The sequence below is a fragment of the Hemitrygon akajei genome, chromosome 18 (assembly GCF_048418815.1).
Source record: "Hemitrygon akajei chromosome 18, sHemAka1.3, whole genome shotgun sequence".
NCBI lineage: Eukaryota > Metazoa > Chordata > Chondrichthyes > Myliobatiformes > Dasyatidae > Hemitrygon > Hemitrygon akajei.
In genome coordinates this window covers 53,345,739-53,372,435 of record NC_133141.1, presented here as the reverse complement: position 1 = coordinate 53,372,435, position 26,697 = coordinate 53,345,739, and the positions used below count along the sequence as shown (strand labels likewise).

Below are 26,697 nucleotides of genomic sequence, written 5' to 3'. Positions count from 1 at the left end.
CCAGGCTCATTTGAAAGTACTCTCATTTCTGAGTAAATTTTGTGGAGTCAAATTACACTTGATGAAGAAAGGGTTGGTGGGGGTGGAGCTATCACGGGATCTTTCAGCTTATGCAGCTGGAGAAGGAAAAAATAAGAATTTCTCAATGCACCAGAGAAAATGAAGGAAGATATCTAACCCATCATATCTGTCCCCACCTTCCAGTGCCATTCACAGCCCCGTGAAGTGCAAAGCAAGACATCTTTTATCTGTCATAAGGGTTTCTGCCTCTTTAGGCAGTGAGTTCCAAATCTCTCCCACTGTAGATGTTAAAAACCTTTCCTTATCTGCCCTATCACACAAAAACCCTAGTTTTGACTACTCTCCTACAGCAAACAGCTCCTTTATTTTCTTTAACAAGGCCCTTCATAAATTCCCTTTCAGTCTCCACTATTCCAACAAAAAAAAACAGCTGACCTGATCTTTTCTCACAGCCCAAATCTTCCATTCCTGGTAACACCCTCAACAAACTCCCTTGTACCCACTCTAGTGCAATTATGTCTTTCTTCTAACATGTGTCCAGAACTGTACACTGTAGTCAAGCTGTGATCTAACTGGTGCTGCATACTGTATAGTATAATCTCCTTTTCTTCCTCAGCTAATAAAGCATAGCAGACCACATGCTTATTTAACCATCTTATTGACCTACCCTACCATCTTTAAGGATCAGTGGACATGCATCCCAAGGCCTCTCAGTTTCTCCACACCTTATTATAAAACAGAAGAATGCAATATGCCCATGCTGACCCACAATACGGAAATCTCATTCCCATTGTTCTTTTTGCCCTATAGCTCAGCAAGTAGTTCGCTCAAATCTATCTCTTTTTTTTATACATCCCTTTCCCACTGACCTACTCTACGCCACATAAACACCATGGCTACCAGAGCAGGTAGGAATCCCACGGCGTGTAACTCACCTCCTGACTCCACAAAGCCTGTCCACTATCTACAAGGCTCAGGTCAGGAGTGTAATGGAATACTCGCCACTCGCCTGGATGAGTGCAGTTCCATCAACACTCCAGAAGCTTGACACCATCCAGTACAAGGCAGCCCACTTGATCGTTACCCCTTCCACAAGCATCCAATCCCTCCACCATGATGAATGGTTGCTGCAGTGTGTATTATCTACAAGATGCACTGCAACAACACACCAAAACAGCACCTTCCAGACCCACAACCACTACCATCTAGAAGGACGAGAACAGCAGACACCTGGGAACACCACCACTTGGAAATCCCCCTCCAAGTCACTCACCATCCTGACTTGGAAACATATCAACATTCCTTCATTGTCACTGGGTCAACATCATGGAATTGCCTCCCTAACAGCACTTTGGGTGTACCTACACCCCAGGGACTGCCGCGGTTCAAGAAGGCAGCTCATCATCATCTTCTCAAGGGCAACTAGGGATGGGCAATAAATGCTGGCTCAGCTGGCAACACTCACATCCCATAAATGAATAAATTTTAAAAAGCCTACTCTAATTTACAGCAGCCAATTACCTGCCTTTAAGATATGGGTGGAAACTGGTACAATTGACAGAAACATGTGATCAAAGTGAGGACACATAAATTCAACATAAGGCAGCACTGTAAGTCAGGAACAAACTTAGGCTGTAGAGTTGTGAGGCAGCAGAACTAACCGCTGGGCCAAAGTGCTGAGATCACAATTCCTCTCAGTATTTTCCTAAGTATTGTCCCTTTCCTTGTCTTGCTGCACTTCTTTTACCCAACATTTTTACCCAACCAACTAGTCATTTATATGTTCCCCATTATCAACCACATAGCCCATTTTTATATTACGTATAAATTTCTTTTTTATGCATCCTACATTTAAGTCTTAATAATTTATACGAAAATAATGGAATAATGTGTATTTTTGGAGCTGCACTCATCTGGAATTGGGGAATTTTCACTCGTGGTACTGACTTGTATCATGGGAAAGACTCTGTGGTGTCACTTGTCACAGTATAGCCGGCCTTTTAATTATTCTTGTACCTAAAACATGATGCAGTTCAGAAACATCAGTCAATCTACACTCAGTCATCATCAAAGTGATGAAAGGTACCATCAGCTGTGCTGTTAAACAATACCCAATTTGGGTTTCATTTGGACCTTTTGACCCAGAATGTATTTTAGTCTTGATCTTTCAGTGATCAAAGCTGACTTCCAGTGGTTTAGGGATTGTGCTCGTCATCGGGTGGTATTTTTGATCAGTGATGGCATGAGGAAGTCCCAGCTGAACTGATGGGCAGTGAGAGGAAAACAGCCCAACAATGAAGTCCAGTGGTGACTTGCACAAGGAAATCTAATTCAGGTTATTGAAGGTCAGTCATCGCAACTCCAGGAATCACTGTGCAAGTTATCAAGTGAAGTTGTCTGAGCCTCAAGTATTTTCATCAATACTCTTCCTTCTATCATTAAGCTAAAAGTGGGAATGTTAACTGGTGATTGTATAAATTTATTTCCATTCGCAACACTTCACAAAGTGAAGTAACAATACATATATTCAATAAGATTTCAAAAACATTCATGTATGAGTATTAAATTGCATATCTGGCCACAACAAATATGCAATTTAACAAATATACAAAGTTAACAAATTTCACGACACATGCCAGTGATAATAAACCTGATTCTGATTCTGAACAATGCCAGGCAATGGCCATTAGTCTAGCCACCTGCCCTTGACATTCAAAGGCATTACCATCACCAGCATCTGTGTGCTCAACATTGATTTGAAAACCAACTAAACCAGCCACAGAAATATTGTTCCCATTTCCCCTTCCCCCACCAGTCAGCAATGACATTTCCTATCCCAGCAATATCTCTAATGCTATATACTTGCAATCTTTCATAGAAACATAGAAAATAGGTGCAGGCCCTTCGAGCCTGCACCGCCATTCAGTATGATCATGGCTGATCATCCAACTCAGAACCCTGTACCTGCTTTCTCTCCATACCCCCTGATCCCTTTAGCCACAAGGGCCATATCTAACTTCCTCTTAAATATAGCCAATGAACCAGCCTCAACTGTTTCCTGTGGCAGAGAATTCCACAGATTCACCACTCTGTGTGAAGAAGTTTTTCCTCATCTCGGTCCTAAAAGGCTTCCCCTTTATCCTTAAACTGTGACCCCTTGTTCTGGACTTCCCCAACATTGAAAACAATCTTCCTGCATCTAGCCTGTCCAATCCCTTTAGAATTGTATACGTTTCAATAAGATCCCCCCTCAATCTTCTAAATTCCAGTGAGTATTTTTGTCGTGGTTTCTTGAAATAACCAGGAGACACAGAAAATTCTTCGAGAAGTTTAAGCCTTTATTTGCAAACAAAAGCTGAGACAATTAATGAGCGTGTCACTAATTGTCCGCCGAGCCCTAGTTCACAGTATTCTTTATAGTAATTTCTTATCTTAGTCGCATTAGCATATACTTGTTCTAGTGCCTTGACTGGTCCCCATACCATCACACCATTCCATAGCCCATACTTGCTCTAGTCTACTCCCTGGAACACGTGTTCCCCTTCTCGGCCTTGACTGGTCCCCATACCATCACACCACTCCACGATCCCGTCTACCACCATTAACTCTACATGCTTACTTTCACTGTTAGCTACATTCTCAAGGCACTGTTGTGTTCAATAGTACAGAGACAATACAGAGATTTCATTCTGGAAATAAGTTGGATACATAGTAAATATAAGGCTGGTTTCTCACTGTTAGCTACTTTCTTAAGGCACTGATGTGTTCAATAGTACAGAGACAATACAGAGATTTCATTCTCCTACTAAATTGGATACATAGCAAACAGCAAACACAAGGCTGGTTACATAGTTTTGGTTACACAGCAAACAATGCAACTTTATTCTCCAGAAGTATAAGCCTAGTCGATCCAGTCTTTCTTCATATGAAAGTCCTGCCATCCCAGGAATCAATCTGGTGAACCTTCTCTGTACTCCCTATTCTAAGACCGCAATATTCTAGGTGCGGTCTCACCAAGGCCTTGTACAACTGCAGTAGAACCTCCCTGCTCCTGTACTCAAATCCTTTTGCTATGAATGCCAACATACCATTTGCCTTTTTCACCGCCTGCTGTACCTGCATGCCCACCTTCAATGACTGATGTACAATGACACCCAAGTCTCGTTGCATCTCCCCTTTTCCTAATTGGCCACCATTCAGATAATAATCTGTTTCCCTGTTCTTGCAACCAAAGTGGATAACCTCACATTTATCCATATTAAATTGCATCTGCCATGAATTTGCCCACTCACCTAACCTATCCAAGTCACCCTGCATCCTCTTAGCATCCTCCTCACAGCTAACACTGCCGCCCAGCTTCGTGTCATCCGCAAACTTGGAGATGCTGCATTTAATTCCCTCGTCTAAATCATTAATATATATTGTAAACAACTGGGGTCCCAGCACTGAGCCTTGCGGTACCCCACTAGTCACTGCCTGCCATTCTGAAAAGGTCCCGTTTACTCCCACTCTTTGCTTCCTGTCTGCCAACCAATTCTCTATCCACATCAATACCGTACTCCCAATACCATGTGCTTTAAGTTTGCACACTAATCTCCTGTGTGGGACCTTGTCAAAAGCCTTTTGAAAATTTAAATATACCACATCCACTGGCTCCCCCCATCCACTCTACTAGTTACATCTTCAAAAAATTCTGTAAGATTCGTCAGACATGATTTTCCTTTCACAAATCCATGCTGACTTTGTCTGATGATTTCACCTCTTTCCAAATGTGCTGTTATCACATCTTTGATAACCGGCTCTAGCATTTTCCCCACCACCGATGTCAGACTAACCGGTCTATAATTCCCAGGTTTCTCTCTCCCTCCTTTTTTAAAAAGTGGGGTTACATTAGCCACCCTCCAATCCTCAGGAACTAATCCAGAATCTAAGGAGTTTTGAAAAATTATCACTAATGCATCCACTATTTCTTGGGCTACTTCCTTAAGCACTCTGGGATGCAGACCATCTGGCCCTGGGGATTTATCTGCCTTTAATCCCTTCAATTTACCTAACACCACTTCCCTTCTAACATGTATTTCCCTCAGTTCCTCCATCTCACTAGACCCTCGGTCCCTTACTATTTCCAGAAGATTATTTATGTCCTCCTTAGTGAAGACAGAACCAAATTAGTTATTCAATTGGTCTGCCATGTCTTTGTTCCCTATGATCAATTCACCTGTTTCTGACTGTAAAGGACCTACATTTGTCTTGACCAATCTTTTTCTTTTCACGTATCTATAAAAGCTTTTACAGTCTATAAAGCTTTTCTCTTGCCTCTCAATCCTGATGGAGAATCTCAATTCTAAATGTCAACCTACACCTTTTCTTCCACAGATGCTGCCTAACCCACTGAATTCTTCCAGCAGTTTGTATTTTGTTCCAGATTCCAGTATCTGCAGTCCTTTTTATCTTCTAAATACTATTGCTACAAGAATAGTTAAAAGGCCGGCTATACTGTGACAAGTGACACCACAGAGTCTTTCCCATGACAGAAGTCAGTACCACGAGTGAAAATTCCCCAATTGCCAGATGAGTGCAGCTCCAAAAATACACAGGAAGCCCAAAATTATCCAAGACAACATTGCCCATCCATTAAACAGTGTATGTGGCTACAAAGTCAAGTATTGGCAACGTTCACTGCAGTCACTTGGTTAGGATACTCTGGCAGTAACTCCCAAACCTGTCACTTTTACCACAGAGAAAGACAATAGCTGTGGGCACATGGGAACACTACCACCTTCAGATTTCCCTCCAAGCTGCATATCACCCTGATCTGGAAGAAAACCTTGTTGTTCCTTCACCTTTGTTGGATTTGAATCTGGAGTTCCCACCTTACAGCTTCATGAATAGAACTGCAATAAGTTCAAGGTGACTCATTATTACCTGCTTCAGGAAATTGGGATGGGCAGTAAAATGTCTCCAAAAATGTTATAAAACTTGATAAATAAATAAATAATGATAGCGATAATTTGCCCACCACAGGTGAAGCTAACAGATCCACAATTACATGGTTTATCACTCCTTTCTTGAACAATGGTGCTACACTAGCAGTGCTCCAGTCCAATAAAATAAAGGACTAGTGTCTCTGTAATCAGTGTCTCTGAGTACATCCATTTTCTGGGAATATAATAGGTATATCCTGTATAGCTCCTAGTGCCTACTGGGCCCCTGGCACCTCCTTTCATTTGCTCCACTAGAATGGTGACACTTGTGGAGAGGCCAAATCAACCTCATGGTAAGTGTGGTGGGCCTCAGTTCTGCAAATTACACTTAGCTGTTGCTCAGTTTGTTAGCTTGAACTCTGTGATTTATTTATCCCAGTTGTGTGCAATACTCTCAAATTCTACTTTATAGTTACTGGCTGTGCACAAAAAATGGGCACGTCATTCTCAGAGCAAAGAAAAAGAATGCCTAATAAGTGAAAATAAGCTCTGTGGCATTAAAAAATTCTGCCTCCTAAATAGTGCTTTTCACTTCTAGTTAAGTTAACAAGTGATGTCCCTGAACTTACAGGGAGGGGAGCTGGTGAACCAAACATTCTCACCATTATTACAGCAGAAATCTTGCACCAGTTTCTGGCTTCTACACAGGTCCAATTTAATGCAGAAACACAGGAGCCTGCTCGTCCATAGTGTGTGATGTTGCAGCCTTCTTTGTGTAATCGGGTGAAATGACTGATAGGGAACTTCAAATATGTACAAACAATTTTTATCATAAAGCCGATGCACAGTGGAGAGTAACCTGACTGGTTGCATCATGGCCTAGTATGGAAACATCAATGCTCAAGAATGGAAAAGCCTACAAACAGTGGTGGATAGAGCCCAGTCCATCAGAGGAAAAGCCCTCCCCTCCATTGAGAACATCTACAAGAAGCACTGCCACAAGAAAACAGCATCCATCATCAAGAACCCCTACTATCCGGGCCATGCTCCCTTCTCAGTGCTGTCATCGGGAAGGAGTACAGGAGCCTTAGGTTCCACACGACTAGGTTCAGGAACAGTTATTACCCCGCAACCATCAGGCTCTTGAACCAAAGGAGATAACGTCACTCTCCTCAACTCTGAACTAATTCTACAATCTATGGACTCACTTAAAACTTCTTTACAATTCAAGTTCTCAGTTTATTTATTTTGTTATTTATTTATTATTATTATTTTATTTAGTGTTTGCACAGTTTGGCTTCTTTTTGCACATTGGTTGCTTGTCAGCCTGTATGTAGTTTTTCAATGATTCTATTGGATTTCTTTGTTCTCCTGTGAGTGCCTACAAGAAAATGAATCGCAGGGAATAAGGTGACATATATGTACTTTGATAATAAATGAACTTTGAACTCAATGTAAAAATCCTGTAGTAAGTTTTGTTTTGCTGTACGAATAAGTCATTATTGCATTTTAATCCATAATCTCTACTTAAACAAACTCCTGATGACTTTTTTTTGGTATATTAGCCCCTTATAGTTGTTGCAAAATGCTCTAAAACAATAACAAAAAAAACTTATACTGTAACATCTGTTTACAAATTTCATTTTACTTAATCTCATACTTGGTTCAACTGTATTTTGTAATATTAACCACATTTCCTATGAGAATTCTTCGATATGATTGGCTGCTTAGCCAGTTTGATAATATTACTGTTTCTGGATGCCCGGGATCCTTTTGAACTGATGCCTAACAGGAACCTAGGTCAGGGAAGGGCAGTGTATGCCACAGAGATTGCTTGATATTTGTGGGCAGCTTTCCTTGCTGTTGCTTCACCATGGAATAGAAAAACTGGACAAATAAAACCTATTGTAATGAAATACAAGAGAGGAAAAATATTAAAATATTTCCTTTTACGATTGATTCAAAATAGGCTCACACAACTAAAATTTCAATTTCAACCCATACACTAAGCTCCCTGTTTTCACATTCTTTTTATTTTCAATTTGTTTAGGACTTATTTATATGACTGAAAACTGCAACGTTTCCATTTCAGGCTCATTGTCAATCCAAAACCTGACTTTACAAGTACTGTACTTGATGCAATCTGCAATGTCAGCCACAGCAAAATTTACAGAGTAATTTATATGGCCATTATAAGTCTTAGGTCTGTCCTAGATATTACCTTGGTCACTGATTATTCCAGTAAGTGGGTCCCTTTTTGCTGCTAGCCTTTATCTAGGCATATGGTCCAAGTCATGCTAACTGTGAATGCTAATTCCAAATGGATGATCTTTAATCTGTTCAATTATTTATTGGTGATTTAATGTGCTTTTAATTAAACAATAAAAATATTTCAATAATATTTCATTTTAAGGAGACGTAAAAGCTTATGCACAGCCTTGAAAGACTATGAGAGAAGCGAGGCTCCAGCCCCGAGGTATGCTTCCTATTGAAGGCTGTCAGGGTGTTCTAAGACTGGGACATCCACTGTACGCTGGCTGGGGATTGGTCATGGCTAAGGCCTAGCTGCAACACAGTGGCTGGCTTCAAATTCAAGAAGCCCAGCATGGCTGAATCCACCCATAAGACTAAGACATAACAGCAAAAAATAGGCCATTTGGCCCATCGAGTCTGATTCACCATTCAATCATGGCTGATTTATTTTTCTTCTCCTGTAACCTTTAATGCCTTTACTCAAGTGCCTATCTTTAAGTATACCCATGCATACACAGTTAGTACAGGCATGGGTACAGTACAGGAGGTCTGTATAGCAATGAAACTGTGCATGATTCAGCCTACAATAGTATAACCTGAGGATTTAGCAGTGAAAGACCATTATTAAAACAGATTGTTACATGCCTCCTCATTGTACTTGTCCAAATACTCCCAGGATATCATTGATCAGACATCCTTCTTAGCAGCCAGTCAGTGTGGCATTACAGTTTGAGTTAAGACCAAAAGTTACAGGAACATAATTAGGCCACTTGGCCCATTGAGTCTGCTCCACCATTCAATCATGGATGATTCAACCCTGGAAGATCTGGACAGCCAAGATGCATACCTCAGGATGCTCTTCATCAAATACAGCTCGGCATTCAATAGTATCATCCCCTCAAAACTAATCAATAAGCTTCAATAGCTTGGCTTCAATACCTCTTTGTGCAATTGGATCCTTAATTTCTTCACTTGTGCTTAGATTGGCAAAAACATTTCCTCCACAATCTCCATCAGCACTGGTGCACCATAAGGCTGTGAGCTTAACCCCCTGCTCTGCTCACTTTATACACGACTGTGAGGCCAAGAACAGCTCCAATGCCATAATTAAGTTTGCAGAAATTCCAGAGATTCACCACCCTCTGAGAAAAAATTCCTCCTCATCTTAGTTCCAAAGGGATATCCCTTCATTCTGAGGCTGTGTCCTCAGACCCTAGGTTCTTCTATTCACATTCCAGACTCTCCTACTAATGGAAACATCCTCTCCATGTCCACTCTATCTGGCCTTTCAGGATTTGGTAGGTTTCAATGGGAACCCCCTTCATCCTGTGAACTCCATTGTGTGCAGGCCCAGAGACATCACATGCTCCTCATATAAAACATAGAATAGTACAGCACATTACAGGCCCTTCGGCCCACAATGTTGTGCCGACCCTCAAACCCTGCCTCCCATATAACCCCCCACCTTAAATTCCTCCATATACCTGTCTAGTAGTCTCTTAAACTTCACTAGTGTATCTGCCTCCACCACTGACTCAGGCAGTGCATTCCACGCACCAACCACTCTCTGAGTGAAAAACCTTCCTCTAATATCCCCCTTGAACTTCCCTCCCCTTACCTTAAAGACATGTCCTCTTATACTGAGCAGTGGTGCCCTGGGGAAGAGCCGCTGGCTGTCCACTCTGTCTATTCCTCTTAATATCTTATACACCTCTATCATGTCTCCTCTCATCTTCCTTCTCTCCAGAGAGTAAAGCCCTTACTCCCTTAATCTCTGATCATAATCAATACTCTCTAAACCAGGCAGCATCCTGGTAAATCTCCTCTGTACCCTTTCCAATGCTTCCACATCCTTCCTATAGTGAGTCGACCAGAACTGGACACAGTACTCCAAGTGTGGCCTAACTAGAGTTTTATAGAGCTGCATCATTACCCCATGTCTCTTAAACTCTATCCCTCGACTTATGAAAGCTAACACCCCATAAGCTTTCTTAACTACCCTATCTACCTGTGAGGCAACTTTCAGGGATCTGTGGACATGTACCCCCAGATCCCTCTGCTCCTCCACACTACCAAGTATCCTGCCATTTACTTTGTACTCTGCCTTGGAGTTTGTCCTTCCAAAGTGTACCACCTCACACTTCTCCGGGTTGAACTCCATCTGCCACTTCTCAGCCCACTTCTGCATCCTATCAATGTCTCTCTGCAATCTTCAACAATCCTCTACACTATCTACACCACCAACCGTTGTGTCATCTGCAAAGATGCCAACCCACCCTTCTACCCCACCATCCAGGTCGTTAATAAAAATCACGAAAAGTAGAGGTCCCAGAACAGATCCTTGTGGGATACCACTAGTCACAACCCTCCAATCTGAATGTACTCCCTCCACCACAACCCTCTGCCTTCTGCAGGCAAGCCAATTCTGAATCCACCTGGCCAAACTTCCCTGGATCCCATGCCTTCTGACTTTCTGAATAAGCCTACCATGTGGAACCTTGTCAAATGCCTTACTAAAATCCATGTAGATCACATCCACTGCACTACCCTCATCTATATGTCTGGTCACCTCCTCAAAGAACTCTATCAGGCTTGTTAGACACGATCTACCCTTCACAAAGCCATCTGTCCCTGATCAGACCATGATTCTCTAAATGCCCATAGATCCTATCTCTAAGAAACTTTTCCAACAGCTTTCCCACCACAGACGTAAGGCTCACTGGTCTATAATTACCTAGACTATCCCTACTACCTTTTTTGAATAAGGGGACAATATTCGCCTCCCTCCAATCCTCCGGTACCATTCCTGTGGACAACAAGGACATAAAGATCCTAGCCAGAGGTTCAGCAATCTCTTCCCTCGCCTCGTGGAGCAGCCTGGGGAATATTCCATCAGGCCCCGAGGACTTATCCGTCCTAATGTATTTTAACAACTCCAACACCTCCTCTCCCTTAATATCAACATGCTCCAGAACATCAACCTCACTCATATTGTCCTCACCATCATCAAGTTCCCTCTCATTGGTGAATACTGAAGAGAAGTATTCATTGAGGGCCTCGCTCACTTCCACAGCCTCCAGGCACATCTTCCCACTTTTATCTCTAATCGGTCCTACCTTCACTCCTGTCATCCTTTTGTTCTTCACATAATTGAAGAATGCCTTGGGGTTTTCCTTTACCCTACTCACCAAGGCCTTCTCATGCCCCCTTCTTGCTCTTCTCAGCCCCTTCTTAAGCTCCTTTCTTGCTTCCCTATATTCCTCAATAGACCCATCTGATCCTTGCTTCCTAAACCTCATGTATGCTGCCTTCTTCCACCTGACTAGATTTTCCACCTCACTTGTCACCCATGGTTCCTTCACCCTACCATTCTTTATCTTCCTCACCGGGACAATTTTATCCCTAACATCCTGCAAGAGATCCCTAAACATCGACCACATGTCCATAGCACATTTCCCTGCAAAAACATCATCCCAATTCACATCCACAAGTTCTAGCCTTATAGCCTCATAATTTGCCCTTCCCCAATTAAAAATTTTCCTGTCCTCTCTGATTCTATCCTTTTCCATGATAATGCTAAAGGGCAGGGAGCGGTGATCACTGTCCCCCAGATGCTCACCCACTGACAGATCTGTGACCTAACCCAATTTGTTACCTAATACTAGATCTAGTATGGCATTTCCCCTAGTCGGCCTGTCAACATACTGTGACAGGAATCCATCCTGGACACACTTAACAAACTCTGCCCCATCTAAACCCTTGGAACTAATCAAGTGCCAATCAATATTAGGGAAGTTAAATTCACCCATGATAATTCACCTCATCCCTCTACCTGCCTATGTTGTTGGTCCCAACATGTATCACGACTTCTGGTTGCTTTCCCTCTCGTACCAGGATGTCATGGACCCTGTCAGAGACATCCCGGACCCTGGCACCCGGGAGGCAACAAACCATACGGGTTTCCTTCTCACATCCACAAAATCTCCTGTCTGCTCCCCTGACTATAGAGTCTCCAATGATGACAGCTCTCCTCTTCTCTGTCCCATCCTTCTGCACCACAGGGTCAGACTCAGTGCCAGAGGCCCTGCCACCGAGGCTCACACCTGGTCGGTCGTCCTCGCCGACAGCATCCAGGACGGTAAACTTATTATTCAGGGGAATGGCTACAGGGGTGCTCTGCACTACCTGTCTACTCTCCTTCGCTTTCCCCCCTTGGTCTGTCACCCAACGACTTGCTTCTGGCAGCCTAGGTGTGACTACCTCTCTGTAACTCTCATCTCTGACTGCCGCATTCTCCCTTATGAGTCGAAGGTCATCCAGCTGCTGCTCCAGATTCCTCACACGGTCTTCCAGATCGCCCAGCCGCATGCACTTCTGGCAGATGTGACTCTGCGGGAGAGGGGAGTTCCCCCAAGACTGCCACATCTCACAGGAGAGGCACATCACCATCTCAAGAGGCATTATAAAGACTAACTGGGAACAAGCTCGTCCTCCGCCTCTTCTCGTCGAAGCCTCTTGAGTCAAAGCCTCAAATCTCCACTCCTTCACTGGCCCACTCACTCACTGGTTGCTTTCCAGTATATGTTAAGTCTTTCATTCCAGTATCATCATTGTGAACCTCGTCTGGACCCTCTCCAAGGCCAGCTCATCCTTCCTTAGACATGGGTCTGCTCACAATACTCCAAACACATTCTGAACATCCCTTACACCTTCTGATAGCTGGTAAAGCTGAAGGTCATAGCTTCATCCCCAGTGAGATTTAGAACTATTACAAATGAAACCTTAAAAAATAAAAATCATTAACTCTTCTACAAAATAAAGCTGTGACTCAAAAACACACAAATACCTCCAAAGAATTAAAAGCATTAAACTAAACCAGAACAGTTTAAAAAACAGAACTGCCAGCAATCCAGACCAATCTGCCAGGATGTGCCAAGATTCAACAATGAAGATGAAAAATATATTTTGTGGTGCATGCTTACTAACTTGATGCATTATTATGTATTTCACAGCATCTATAAAGAAAGTAAGCAGACAAAGTATTTGTAGAAGAGTGGAGTTATGCAATGTTCCAGTAGAATATTAGTGGCTCTTTTTAATTGCTTGTTCATTTTTGAAGAAGATGGGGTAGGCTACAGAGTAAATATTGTAATAAGACAAGTGTCTGAAATCTCACTTAACCATCACCTATAAAAAAGAGCAGAAAGGTTTTCTATTTTCCCAGTACAAAACAGAGTGTGTCTCTCGTTCTGTGGTTGCATTGCTAATTCCTCTTGTGCCAGAGAAAACCACACCACCTGCTTCCTTTTGCATTGCAGTTTTTACTTGGATCATGGTTTGCTTGTTTAAATTTTAGGTGCTTACCAGTTCTGGGAAGGTCAAAGTACGAGAGACTTAGGTGGGAAGTGATATCGTTAACCCAAGGGTTTCACCAGTGACCAAAAACTCAACAGCTCAGCCATGCAAACACTCTGACTATAAATAGCAGTCCAGTGCTATGTATACTAGTCCTGACGAAGGGTCTCGGCCCGAAACGTCGACAGTGCTTCTCCTATAGATGCTGCCTGGCCTTCTGTGTTCCACCAGCATTTTGTGTGTATTGTTGTTCTATGTATACTTTCTTTGTGCAGAAGGTTTCTATTCAGCAAGAGCATTTATTCTAGAGGAGACCTGGTGGGATACTCTCTCCTGGGAGAATCTCTCTGTTCTGTAGCAAGTGACTCATCCCTTGGCACTACAGGAAGTGTAATGGAATATACCCCATTTGCCTGGATGAATGCAAATCACTCAGGAAGTTCATTATTATGAAGAATAAAACAATGCACATCCATCTCCCTAAATATTCATTCCCTCTACCACCAGGAAACAGTGGCTGCCGTATGCACTTCAATTATTTGCCTAGACTATCTTGACAGCACCTTCCAAACCATTGGCCCCCTTCTACCCAGAAGGTCAGAGATTTCAGGTATATGGTAACAACTCCACCTGAAGATTGCCCTCCTTGTTCCTTCCTGACTTAGAAACAGATCACCATCCTTTCATTGTTAGGAGTATACCCTGCAACTTTTGCCCCAACTGTATTGGGAGAGTACCTTCACAAGAAGGGCCCCAGCAGTCAAAAAGCAGCTCCCCACTACTTTCTCTGGGACAATTAGGATGGCCAGTGATGCCCAGTTCTCCAATAAGCTAAATAAATGGAGAAAGGTTAATACATAACACCTCTCAGTGATGAGAAGGAGATAACTAAGACTGATGCAGACTAAATGTCACTGAGAATAAAACTGCAGTTGAAATTATTTATGATTTTCAATGTTTGGGGAACACCAAGCATCTAGTGATTAGGAATCTAACAATGTTCATTAAAAGATTCTCACTGTAAAATCACCAGCAATTATTTGGAATGTTCTCTGCTGGCAAACTTAATAGGTCTAGAGCACTACAGGAACCAGGATAATGAATTTTGTTACCATTCTGTAAGCAGCAGTTCTTTCACCACAACCTCAGTCTGCAACCAAGCAAGTTTGCTATCTATAAACTTCTTTGTTTTTCATCCTTTGAACTATTTTACTATCTTTACTTTAAAATCATCAAATATTACAGCATCGGGAGAGGATATTTGACCCATTAAGCCATTGTCTGCTCTTTGAAAGAGCAATTCAATTAGTTTCATTCCTCTCCCCTTCCTCTTTGATCCTCCAAGACTTCCTGATTTGCAAATCCAAGCATTTTTGCAACAGCCTTTTAGTAACTCTGGTAAGATTCAATTCTGCTTTTGTAGTAGCTCTGGAAATAGTGTTTTCCATATATTTGTGTTTTTGATTTCTTTGCTGCATGGTTCTCTGTACACTCCTCTGAAATTCACCATGAGCCATGGTGAATTGTTTCCTCTATCTTTCCTTTGACCTTCTGAGCTTCATCTGTAACTGTTTAAAGCATCCCCCGGTGTTAAAGAAAAATAACTTGTACTTATCCAGCGTATTCCATTGCATTGGCATCTCACAAAGCAGTTCACTGCCAATGATTTACATTCTCAGTCTAAGAGTTCACTAAAGCATTGTGTCAGTGTTGACTCTTTGGCAACATTCATCTCTGTAAGGAAGTATACTCAGTATATCTCTACTCTCCAACAAAGTTCATTGCAAATTGTACAGAGTGACACACATGGAAATCAAAATGTGCATAGTTTATTCTTAGTTTCTTCACAGACCACTCAGAAAGCAGTTAATCACATTACATTACAAATTAAGAGCAGGAAAAAGCCCTATCAACTTGGCTCTGCCATTGAATAGGATCAGGGAGAATCTGACTGTGGCCTCACCTACCCCAGGCCACCTGACATCCACCCGCTTATTGGGAACTTATCTCTGTCTTAAATGTTCATTCAAATGTTAATAATTGTGGATTATTATCCATATTTATCCATGGATTATGGATTACATTGGATTTTAATAAAGCCTTCAACACACCTCCCCGTGGTACACTCATCCAGAAAGTCATGAGACATGGGATCCAGGAAACTTGGCAGAATAGATTCAGAATTAGCTTGCCCACTGAAAGCAGAGGGTAGTTGTAGATGGAATTTTGTAAACCTGGAGGTTGGTGACCACTGGTGTTCCGCAGGGAACTTTTTGGGACCTCTCCTCTTTGTGATTTTTATAAATGTCTTGGATGAGGAAATGGAGAGGTGCAGATAACATCAAGGTTAGTGGCATTGTGAACGGTGTAGAAGGCTGTTGTAAGATGCAATGGGATATAGACAAGATACAGAGTCGGGCTGAGAAGTAGCAGATGGAGTTCAGTACAGAAAAGTATGAAGTGATCCACTTTGGAACTAATCACTGCCCAACTCCATAATTAAATAAATTGCAAGCTAGCTTTGGACCCCACTAGTGGTTGCAACACACGAAAAAAAACACTTACTACTGGGCTTTTAGATAATATGCTTTTGCTAACCTTTACTGATCATTAACATTTGTTGTTGTGAATTAGTTAGTGGAGTGGAACTAACAATGGGACAAAGTTGTGTTGAAAACTTTCTTGTTAGATCATACCTAAGAATAAATAGATTTCATTAATGTTTCTGGGTTTTGTGGCCCTGAAAATGTCCCCAACTTTCTCTTTAGTTGTTTATTTTAACCTACTCTTAGAACTAAATAAATTGCTTCATTTTGCACAAAAGTACACAAACATTATGCTCATGAAATCTTTTACAGAGGTGGAAAGGTTTTCCTACTCCATCTTGAACAAACAAAGCTGGATCTCTGGTATCATTTCTTTGATATTTTTTGCTGATGATTTTACCTCTTAGAATAGCATTGTATATGAGTACAACCCCTTGTGGGTGTTAATTGTCGAGCAGTGTTGGCTTTCTTTGTTTATATGAAGCTGGGAATAGACATGAGACAGGTTTAATTTTATGAGGCCTTTGATCTTGCCAAATCAATAATAAATATTGAGATGCTGGAAGAGGGAACTATTTGCCTGCCATTATTCCGTTAAGTGTAACTTTATTACCTCTGCAGAAATTGACAGCTTTATCGGCTTTAGGTACCAAAAAACACTGTCGAGTCACTGATATGTTCACCAAAATCCCATGTCCCCCTAGTTTGTTTAGTGTAAAAGATCTAGATTTGATAGATTATTTTGGCATTTGCTTTGAATTGTTAACAAGCTTAGAGCTATTTAATGGTCATATACGTATTAATCCTGAAACATATATATTCGTCGATACATATCGCACAGAAACAGGCCTTTTTGGTTCACCTTGCTCATGCTGATCATGCCCACATCTCTCAATGCCTTTCTTAGCCAGTTATCTGTCCAAATTCCTTTTAATGATTGGAAATGTATTTGCTTCTGGCAGCTTGTTCCAGAAACTCACCACCCTCACAGTAGACCACTCAGATCTTTAAATTTCTTCCTTCACAAATTAAACCTGTGGCCTTTAGTGCTGGATTCTCCTGCCCTGGAAAACAGCTCCATCTATTGTATCTGTGCCCATCATAATTTAATAAAACTCTCATCTTCTGAATAAACACAGAATCTCCTTATAACTACAGCCTTCTATTCCAGGCAACAACCTGGTGAATCCCTTCTATGCTCTTTCTAGCACTACCACATCCTTTCTGTCACATAGAAACCAGCACAGTACACAATAGTCTAATGCAACCTAACCAATGTTTTATACAGCTACAACATGACAACGAAACTCTTAATACTCAATGCCTTAGCCTATGAAGCCAAACCTATCAAATGTTTCTTCATTCCCTATCGAACTGTTCCAGTTTCCTGTACAGTCTACCTGTACATCAACATCCTGAGATTCTCCCATTTACTCTACATGTCCTAACAGAATGTGACTTCCCAAAGTACATTATTTCACACTTGCCTTGGATTCATTTCCTTCTGCTACTGCTCCACTCAACCTTCCAGCTGATCTATATTCTGCTGTATCATTAGACAACATTGCTCATTATCTATCACTAATTTGTAAGCAACCTTACTAATATGAACACCTCATTCTCATTCTAGTTATTTATTTATATATACATTACAAATAACAAAGGTCTCAGACTGACATTTCCAGTCAGGAGAAATCCCATCCACCACTATTCTCTGCCTCATCTGACTGTACATACATACAACCAAAAAAAAAATGTTTCTCTGGACCACAGTGCACCCACAAAACATATATTATTCCCAGAACATAAACCAAAATACATATTACCATAAATAGTTTAATAAAATATAATTCAAAGTGTATGTCGTACATACTACAGATGAAAAATAAACAGTACAGTAAACAATATACAGCTCGTTGTGCTAGTGATGAGACCTCACTGGTGGCTAGGTATTCATTAATCTCACATCCTGAGGGAAGAAGCCTCTCTACCTTCTTTCTGACAGTCGCGGGTCAAAGAGACAGAGAGACCATTTGAGAAGCCTCTCCACCTCCTCTCTGTATGCCGACTCATCACTGTTGCCGATGAGGCCAACTACTATAGAATCATCAGTGAACTTCATGACGTAGTTTGAGCTGGATCTGGCAGTGCAGTCATGAGCCAGCAGTGCTGGGCACACAGCCCTTGGAAGTACCAGTGTTCGGAGTGATGGAGCTTGAGATGTTGCTGCCAACTCAGACTGACAGGGGTCTTTCCATCCAGTTACATAGAGGGGTTATGAGTCCCAACGACGACAGTTTACCCACCAGCCTCAGAGGGATGATCGTGTTAAACGCCGAGTTTAAGTTGATGAACAACATCTTGGTGTATGAGGCATCATTTTCTAGGTGGGATATATTTCTCTATTGTTTCAGAATCTTATTTAAATCTGGTCATTCACAGGAAATCCATTTTTCCCAATCCATCTCCAAATCTTCCAGCCATTCTCTCCTGTAGCCGAGTATGCAGGGAAAAAACATATTGAGGCCAAGATTAAAGATATTGGGTAGCCATATGTTAAAAGACAATTTCTGGCTTAACACATAAACATTGAACAAGCTTCATATCTCATCGTGCTGTCAGATGCAACATGGTTTCTTTTTAATTATCTTGTTAAAAAAGCAGTGAGCTGAAGGAATTGAACTGTTTCATTCTCTGAACCCCTGTGGTCTGACTGACTAGCCACAGGACCTACAAATCCAGAGAGAAGAAACAACCATCTGTATTCATGCTCAAAACCTTTGCAAATGTTTATACCCAAATCACACTTTCAAAATGCAAAGAAACTTCAAATTTTCCCCATCAAAACACCTTTGTGTGATAATGGAATGTTTGTGTTTTTTCTTACAAAGACAATAGTCTAATTCCCTGATGCAAGTCTGAGAAAGAATTTTTTTACTCAAACTTAAAGGAACAGTCAAAATTAAGTAGTACAAACAGAAATGTTTTATTAGCCAAGTTTGTCGAGTGGACTTTTTGTATCATAAAATAACAGGTTTGTGCAAATCTTTTGCAAGGAAGCTGTAGACAGTACTGACATTCACGTGGGAACTGACTTGCTGCAACACATTATGTTCAAAATCACATGAGAGTAATACCTAAAATTAAATGGTAGCTTGCAAGGAAACTGCAAACTGATAGAAAGGCACCTTCACTAGTAGCTTGTTCCAGATGCTCACCAAGATTTGGTTTGTCACCTAAACCACCATTGATGTACTGTAGAGAACATCCTGACAGGCTGCATCACTGTCTGGTGGGGGGGGGTGGGGGGGGGGGGGGGGGAGCTACTGCACAGGACAGAAAGCAGCTACAGAAAGTTGAAGATTAGTCAGCTCCATCTTGGGTACTAGTCTACACAGTATCCAAGACATCTTCAAGGAGCAGTGCCTCAGAAAGGTGATGTCCATTATTAAGGACCCCATCACCCAGGACATGCCCTCTTCTCATTGTTACCATCAGGTAGGAGATACAGAAGCCTGAAGGCACACTCTCAGTGATTCAGGAACAGCTTCTTCCCCTCTGCCATCCGATTCCTAAATGGACATTGAACCCTTGAACACTACCTCACTTTTTATATATATTATTTGTTTGCACTATTTTTAATCTATTAAATATATATATACACACACACACACTAACAAATTGATTTTCTTTCTTTCTATATTATCATGTATTGCATTGTGCCGCTGCTGCTAAGTTAACAAATTTCACGACACATGCCGGTGATAATAAACCTGATTCTAATCCACTGTGTGTGAAAAATACACACTTTAAATCTCCTTTAAATTCCTCTGCTCTCACATTAAACCTATTTCCTCTAGTTTTAAACTCCCCTACCGTAGGAATAAAGATTACCTGCGAACAAAATGAACAAAAACTTAAATTCACACAATGTACATGCGTAAAAAAAGTTAAGGACACCAGTACAAAATTGTAAATTGTAAACTGCCCCGTGATTGGGCTAGGATTAAATCGGGGTATTGCTGGGTGGCGGAGCTCGAAGGCCCAGAAGGGACGATTCTCCGCTGTATCTTGGTCAATCAATAAATTAATCAATTACTTGCTCGAGCCCCTCATATCTTAAAGCCACAGACAAAATCAAGATAAAGATGGTACTAACAAGCTAAAAGGTTGTGGCAATCGGGTGGACTTGTTGCATTATAAAATAGCTGGGGTTCAGTGCATTGAAAGGTCTCTGTATCTTCTTAAATGAAAGAAAAGACATTGCATAAAATTACAAATATATTGTTAGGCTTGATGGCTTCCAAGGCAGAGCGTTCGGTCCGACAGCTGCAAAGCGCTTTTACCTGACGCAACGGGGGGCGGTGTCTGTCGGCGGATCAGCACAGCGTTGACATCTGCTGGCTGAGTGCTCCTGCTCGCTAGAGACAGAGGGCGTACAGGCTGAGAGTTGCCTGTTAACCTGTTTGTACAATCCCCACCCATCTGCCAAAACCACAAGAGTGGGCGGGGAGGCGGAGCACTTCGTAAACAAGAGTCTGGCAAAAACATTCTGATCTTTATCTTTAGACGCTGTTGGGTTGAGAAAATGTGTCAGTGCCAGTAGAGCGGGGCTTATTGCTCTCCAGCAGATTCATGGGTAATGATGACACCAAACATTGCCACCTTTGTGCCTGTTGCTGAATGTTGATTTTTTTTTACCCCTTCTCCAAAGGGATACTTAGCCAACAGGATACTTGTGGAGCGAAATAAATTCTGAGACCCGGAGGCATGTGGACATTGGTGGAGTGAAATGACAGCTGGACCAGAGGCAGTTAACAGATCTAAGTGAGATTAAGTCTTTTGTTTTATCTACATATACTTTGAAAAAAATGGCGACAAGAGTAGGCGGAGGATACCCCATGAACCCAGAGAGCCCCATGAATCCAGCTCTCGGGGTGAACCCAATGAATTCCGTGGCGGGCCAAGGTGGTAGGATGCCACTTAATCTTCAGCAGCCATCTCCAGCCTTCCGCACGATGGGTCCCGGCGGCGCTTATCCCGTGAGTATCCCCCACCCCCTCCTACTTCAACTTCTGTAACTTTCCAACTTCTCTGTGTTCCTGTAATTTTTTATGTATTGATCGATCTGAAAATCGTCCGGATCCCAATACCCTGACGACAAAAGTATTAGAATTGACGATGTTAAAATATTTAATTAATTTGTATCCGAATGACGGCTGATTTAATGTTATAAGCTGTTTAAAATTAATACAGTATCATTTGCATCGTGTTTGAATTTGCATTTAACAGCTTTATTTTCGTTTTGGGAGGGGGTTTATTTGCTTTGCGCACGTGCAAGAAAAATGGGACGTGTCCTAAAGTTGTTTTATTTTGGAAATGTGTGTAGTCTCGCCCTCTCTCCCTGGGATTGACACGGGAGCCGAGCCCAGGGGAGGGCTCCCTGTGTGTACCGCTGGATTTAACCGAAACTCGGCCTAAAAGCCGCCCTCCGGTCCTGGTTATAGTGTGTGCCTTTCTTTTCCGCCTTTCTGCTTACTTCCGCGTTTGAGCGTCGCGTGTGGGGCTGCTTGACACTGCGAGCCAGGGCCAGCGTGGAGCTGCCGACCGCTGGCCCGTAAACTGTGGCGAGAGAGCAGAGCCGCTCAGACCCCGACCTGCACCCAGGGCGGGGTCGGTAAAGCCGAAAACCTTGGCTCCCCACGTGTCCTGCGTTACTGTAACCGGGAGAGGAGCACATGAGCGCCATCACATGCTTCATATTACAGGGTGGGAGTGATTACAGTGGGGGTGGTTTATAGTGAGGTAGGATAAGACCGAAGTGGATATAGGGGACGTGGTCAGAGGGTGTGAGGGGGTTAAGAGTCTGACTCATAGGGTCAGAATTTGGAGAAGGATTATGAGGTCAAAGGATGAGATAATAATTGACATAAAGTAGATGCTTTAGGGGCCAGAATTACATGGATAAGAGGTTTTGGAGAAGAGATGAATTATACGAAAGAGGCAAGTTATAACAGCTGAATTATACCAGGCTGGGTTATAGGGGGGTGGAATTGGAGCAGGTTTTCATTGGGGAGTTGAATTTTAGGGATGGAGGAATTTATAGACGAGCATCCGCAAATACAGTGAGCCCACCAAGTGACTACAGTGAAAGATGGATAGATCATTTTAAAGGATCCCTGAACAGGGAGCCATGTAATGAGAAAATTAACATCTAGGAGGTGGAAACTTATCTTCACACACAAGTCCCAACAAATGAAAATATTGCCCAATCCACAAACAATGGGAAAGCATTTGGTGAGGACAACTTTCGGAGTTGTTCATGCTTGTTCCTGAGTTAGCTGGATTTAATCCCTGTACCTTTTGGAAAAGGAAAGATAACAGCTGAAATGGCCAGTAAAGATTGCAATTGTGGTGTTAGACTATTTGTTTTAAGCACAATGTTGTGTAGAATTATGGTACAGTGTATATTGGAAGCTCATTAACAACATTCCCAGGAAAGAGTGCAGATGTACAGACCAGATTTTTTACTCTCCCAAGCATAAAACAATATCCTAATAATAATAATAGAAAATGTAGAGTTTGACAGTATTGATTGGACCTATCTGTGGCACATTGTACAGGAATATAAAATTCCTGTCACGATAAACAACATAATCAAAAGTTTCTGCTGTACCTTTGTGTGTAATGTTGATCACAGTGAAATCAGCTTTGAAGTCAACAAAAGTGTCAGGGTGTTTCTTGTCTGCAGCTCTCTTCAATATACCACTGACTGGGTAGTGCTCTGTAGGAACCCTTCTTATCCATCAAAGACTCTGTAACTTTACAGATAAATGAGAATCATCAGGTTTATTATCACTGACACATGTCATGAAATTGTTGTGTGGCAACAGTACAGTGCGAGATATGAAAAACTACTATGTTACAATCAATGCAAACGAGGATTAGAGAGGTAGTGTTCATAGACTGTTCAGAAATCTGCTGGTGGAGGGGAAGAAGCTGTTTCTGAAACATTGAGTGTGGGTCTTCAGGCTCCTGTACCTCCTCCCTGATTATAGTAATGAAAAAAGGTGTGTCCCAGGTGGTCAGGGTCCTTAATGATTGATGCTACCTTCCTGACGCACCGTCTTTTGAAGATGTCCTTGTTGGCCTTTACATTGTAATTATGTCACTGTGCTTGTGACTACCAAGCTGGTTAAATATTTCCAAGTCTACTCATCAAGCCTCCTTAAGACCTTATGTTTTTTAATATAAATTCTACTTTTTTAAAACTCCAAGGAGGACATGCCTAAGCTGTTTAGTCTGTTTTGGTAAGACAGCTCTCCCATCCCAGGAATTAGCCTGGTGAGTCATTTGTGGACTGCTTTCAATGCTGCTATTTTTTTTGTAAGGGACAAAATCTGTGTAAAGTGTTCCAAGTATGGCCTCTCCAGCAGTCTGTGCAACTGCAACAACAGCTTAGTGAAAAGCAAAAAAAAGTGATGCTGGAATTCTAAAATAAGATGCTGAAAATACTGAACAGGTTAGGCTGCATCAATGAGAAGAGAAACAGATCTGAAACTAACTGTTTCTCTTCCTAAAGATGCAGCCTGACCTGCTGATTATTACCAGCATTTTCTGTTTTTGTTGTCTAACAAAACCTCTGAACTCCTTTACATTATAGGCCAAAGTGCCTTTGTTGGAGTTGCCTGCTAATTTGGGCCTTTTGAGGAAAATAATGTTTATAGATCAAGATCTCAGATCTGGAACAAAACTCATTGTTTATCTGGTAGCAGTGGTTCTTACTCTCTTATTTATAGTACTTCTGAGGCCAGCATTTTAATGCACTGAAAAAATACCAATGACTACTACTCTGTAAAACCTTCCAAACTGGTTATGTGCCTTGGTACAAACTGATTCTTGTGTTTTTCCAGAGTTTTGCCTTTCTGTCTCCTATTGCTGACTTAGCTGCTTTACCAACTGAAATAAGGCTAAGTGGTCCTTAATTTCCTGTCTTTATTTTTGAAGAGTCAGGCGCTCAAAAGTCATGAGTCAGATGTGAAATTTTAATTTCTATAGAGGGATATAAAGGACATGTTTTTTTAAAGAAATCTCTTTGATAGGAACATTGAACATATTACAGCAAATTTATCATGTCATTGAGCAACTGCCAAATGAGAATTATGGCACTGTTTGTATACAAGTTTATATTGTAGATAAAAGAGCATTGGTTTGATACCCAATCGGAATTGTTTGAGTTTTGGGGAGATGAAGGAAATGCCATTGGGCAGTGTTTCATCCATTATTGATTACCTATTGGGCAGCACAGTGGTTGAGCTTCCTCCCAGTTCCCATGGTCTGTTGGTGTTGCCTCTGCGGAGTTTGCATATTCTGTCTGTGACCATTGAGCTTGCCCCAGGTGCTCGCATAGACCTTCTGGTTGCTATGTTACTTGGCTGCTAGTGGTGTATAGGTGGGTGGGAGGAGAAACAGGATGAAACTGATAGGGAAGTAAATGGGAAGATGGGATTGCTCCGAGAGCTGCCTTGAAGTCAATGGGCTTAATGGCCTCCTCCCTCCATTTTGTGCAAGCATTATCATAGAAGTGGATATTGAAAACAGGATTTTACTGTCAGCCTTGCAGTGTGTGAGGCCCAGCCAGTGACTCTCAAAACGTTGGCTGGGGTACCAGAACTGGAGCTGCTTTGGAGAAGTGCACAGACTCAGTGAGATTCAAATTAAATGAGATCTGTCCAGTGCAGATGTAAGCATTTGGATGTCTTCAAGCTTCTTGCTTTCAAGCCTCGAGACTATTAATTAAGCATAGTTCACAATTGTAAGTAATGTGGAACTGCTGGGTGGCTGTCATGAACTAAAACCAGGAAAAAATATCAAAGGTACATTGTCGACCCGTAATAAAAACTTAATGTAAATCTACCCACATGGATCAGGTTTGATACTCCAAATTTCCAGAGCTTGTTAATAATAGTTCTGACAGTGGTTTGTAAAGCCACTAGTTGATTAATTGTCAGAATAGGAAGAGTGTGGAGAGAGAAAGCTTTGCTTTCACTTTTATCAAACATATTGGTAAAGAAGCATTTTACTGGAGTGAGTATTTATTAATTTTTGACCACTCATGTGTAGTTTCACTATTCCTTTCTCCTGCACCCCAGCGCCCAGGGATGCCACTAGGATCTCGCATGGGAATGCCAGGAATGCAGATGGGCATGCCCTCTGGCCCATCCTTCATGGGGAACACGGCCGTGCGACCAGGAATTCCGCAGCCGATGATGGACCCATTTCGTAAGCGTATGCTCGCACAGCAGCCTCCACAGATGATGCAGAACCGAGGGAGAGGGTAAGATACTGGCACAGGGGCATGGTTCCCACATAAGGAACACTAAACCTTTATTCAGTCCTTGCAGAGAAGGCCGCCAAGTTTTCCAGTTGCCTTTTGAATTTACCTAGTGCTTGGATGAATCACACCTACCAAGAAGGTTTTAACTTCATTGCCATGTCTCTGCTAAGGTCTCTGATCTCAGAATTGGCTGCCACAATTGGCCTCAGCATCTATGAGTGAGGGAAGAGAAAATTGGCAACGATGTGTATTCCTGACTTGTGTCCAGCAGTCCTTGCAGGATGTACACGTATGGCATGAAGCCCTCTGAATCTACGTGTCCTGCTGATATATAATGTTAAGATTTGTATTCATTTAAACTATATATACTAGTGCACAGTTAACTGAGGGAGTAACCCAGATACTTGAAACTCTGCTCATGGGAAGGGTCAGTGCCCACAGAGGGAAGGGACAAAATTAATTTTTTTTAAATTGTCAAGACAAGAAGTCTAAGCACTGAATAAGTGCCCCACCAAATCTAGAAGTAAAGGAGCAGGTTACTGTGATTTTCTTGGGGTGGGGGGTGGTGTGTGTGTTTGCCAAACGTTTTCTCTGCCCACTGCACAAATCTGACCATGTTCTTTTGCTGCATGCCTTGCCTTGCTGATGCTGAGTGAAAGATGGACCATCACTGGTGATGATATTTGCTTGATTTAAAAATTTGTGGCCACAGGAAAAATGAAGAAGGTGTTTCCAGAAGCATAAATAGCAAATCTACTGTATGTATACACTGGCACTTTGCTCGCTATTATACATAGGAGTGGTACCCTAATCACCTCGAAGAATTGTCATAATGCAACTCTGTTGGAACCATTATTTCTTCTCTTCCCCCCCCCCCCCCCTCAATTTTGGGATTCTGCCATTCTGTGAGCGCTGTCTTCATCAAGCAGTAGAAGATCTGCCGTTGATGCAACTTGTAACTTGCTACTTGGTGAACCAATGCTTCATCTTTGGAGAAGCTATCTACTGTGAGATCAATTTATGATGCCATTTTTCAGCAAATGTAGTGATGTAAGAAGTAAATGTCGATCTTGCAGGTTGGTTAATATGACCGATAGACACTTCAGCCCACAATGTTGTGCTAAATTAATTAAGCTAGAAACTAAATGCCTAAATAAACTAATCCCTTCTACTATACAATGTCCATAACCCTCTATTCTCCATACATTTATGTGCCTGTTTGAGAGCCTCTTAGACTCTTAAATGATTATCATATTAGTCT

The 26,697-nt window shown here is 41.9% G+C and overlaps 1 protein-coding gene and 1 long non-coding RNA gene across 3 annotated transcripts in view; one reads left to right on the top strand and one right to left on the bottom strand.

Moving 5' to 3' along the window:
* Positions 1-20,516, bottom strand: part of LOC140741462 (uncharacterized) — a 113,035-nt gene extending 92,519 nt beyond the window's left edge. For both annotated transcript variants that reach the window (XR_012102063.1, XR_012102064.1), the window contains exon 1: positions 20,446-20,516. This is a non-coding gene — a long non-coding RNA (uncharacterized lncRNA). The remainder of the gene's footprint in view (positions 1-20,445) is intronic.
* A 4-nt stretch (positions 20,517-20,520) lies between these two features.
* Positions 20,521-26,697, top strand: part of smarcd2 (SWI/SNF related BAF chromatin remodeling complex subunit D2) — a 57,003-nt gene continuing 50,826 nt past the window's right edge. Inside the window, exons 1-2 of the mRNA XM_073071680.1 lie at positions 20,521-21,141; positions 25,252-25,436. Of these exons, the coding sequence (XP_072927781.1) occupies positions 20,971-21,141; positions 25,252-25,436 (356 nt within the window). The 5' untranslated portion in view covers positions 20,521-20,970. The remainder of the gene's footprint in view (positions 21,142-25,251; positions 25,437-26,697) is intronic.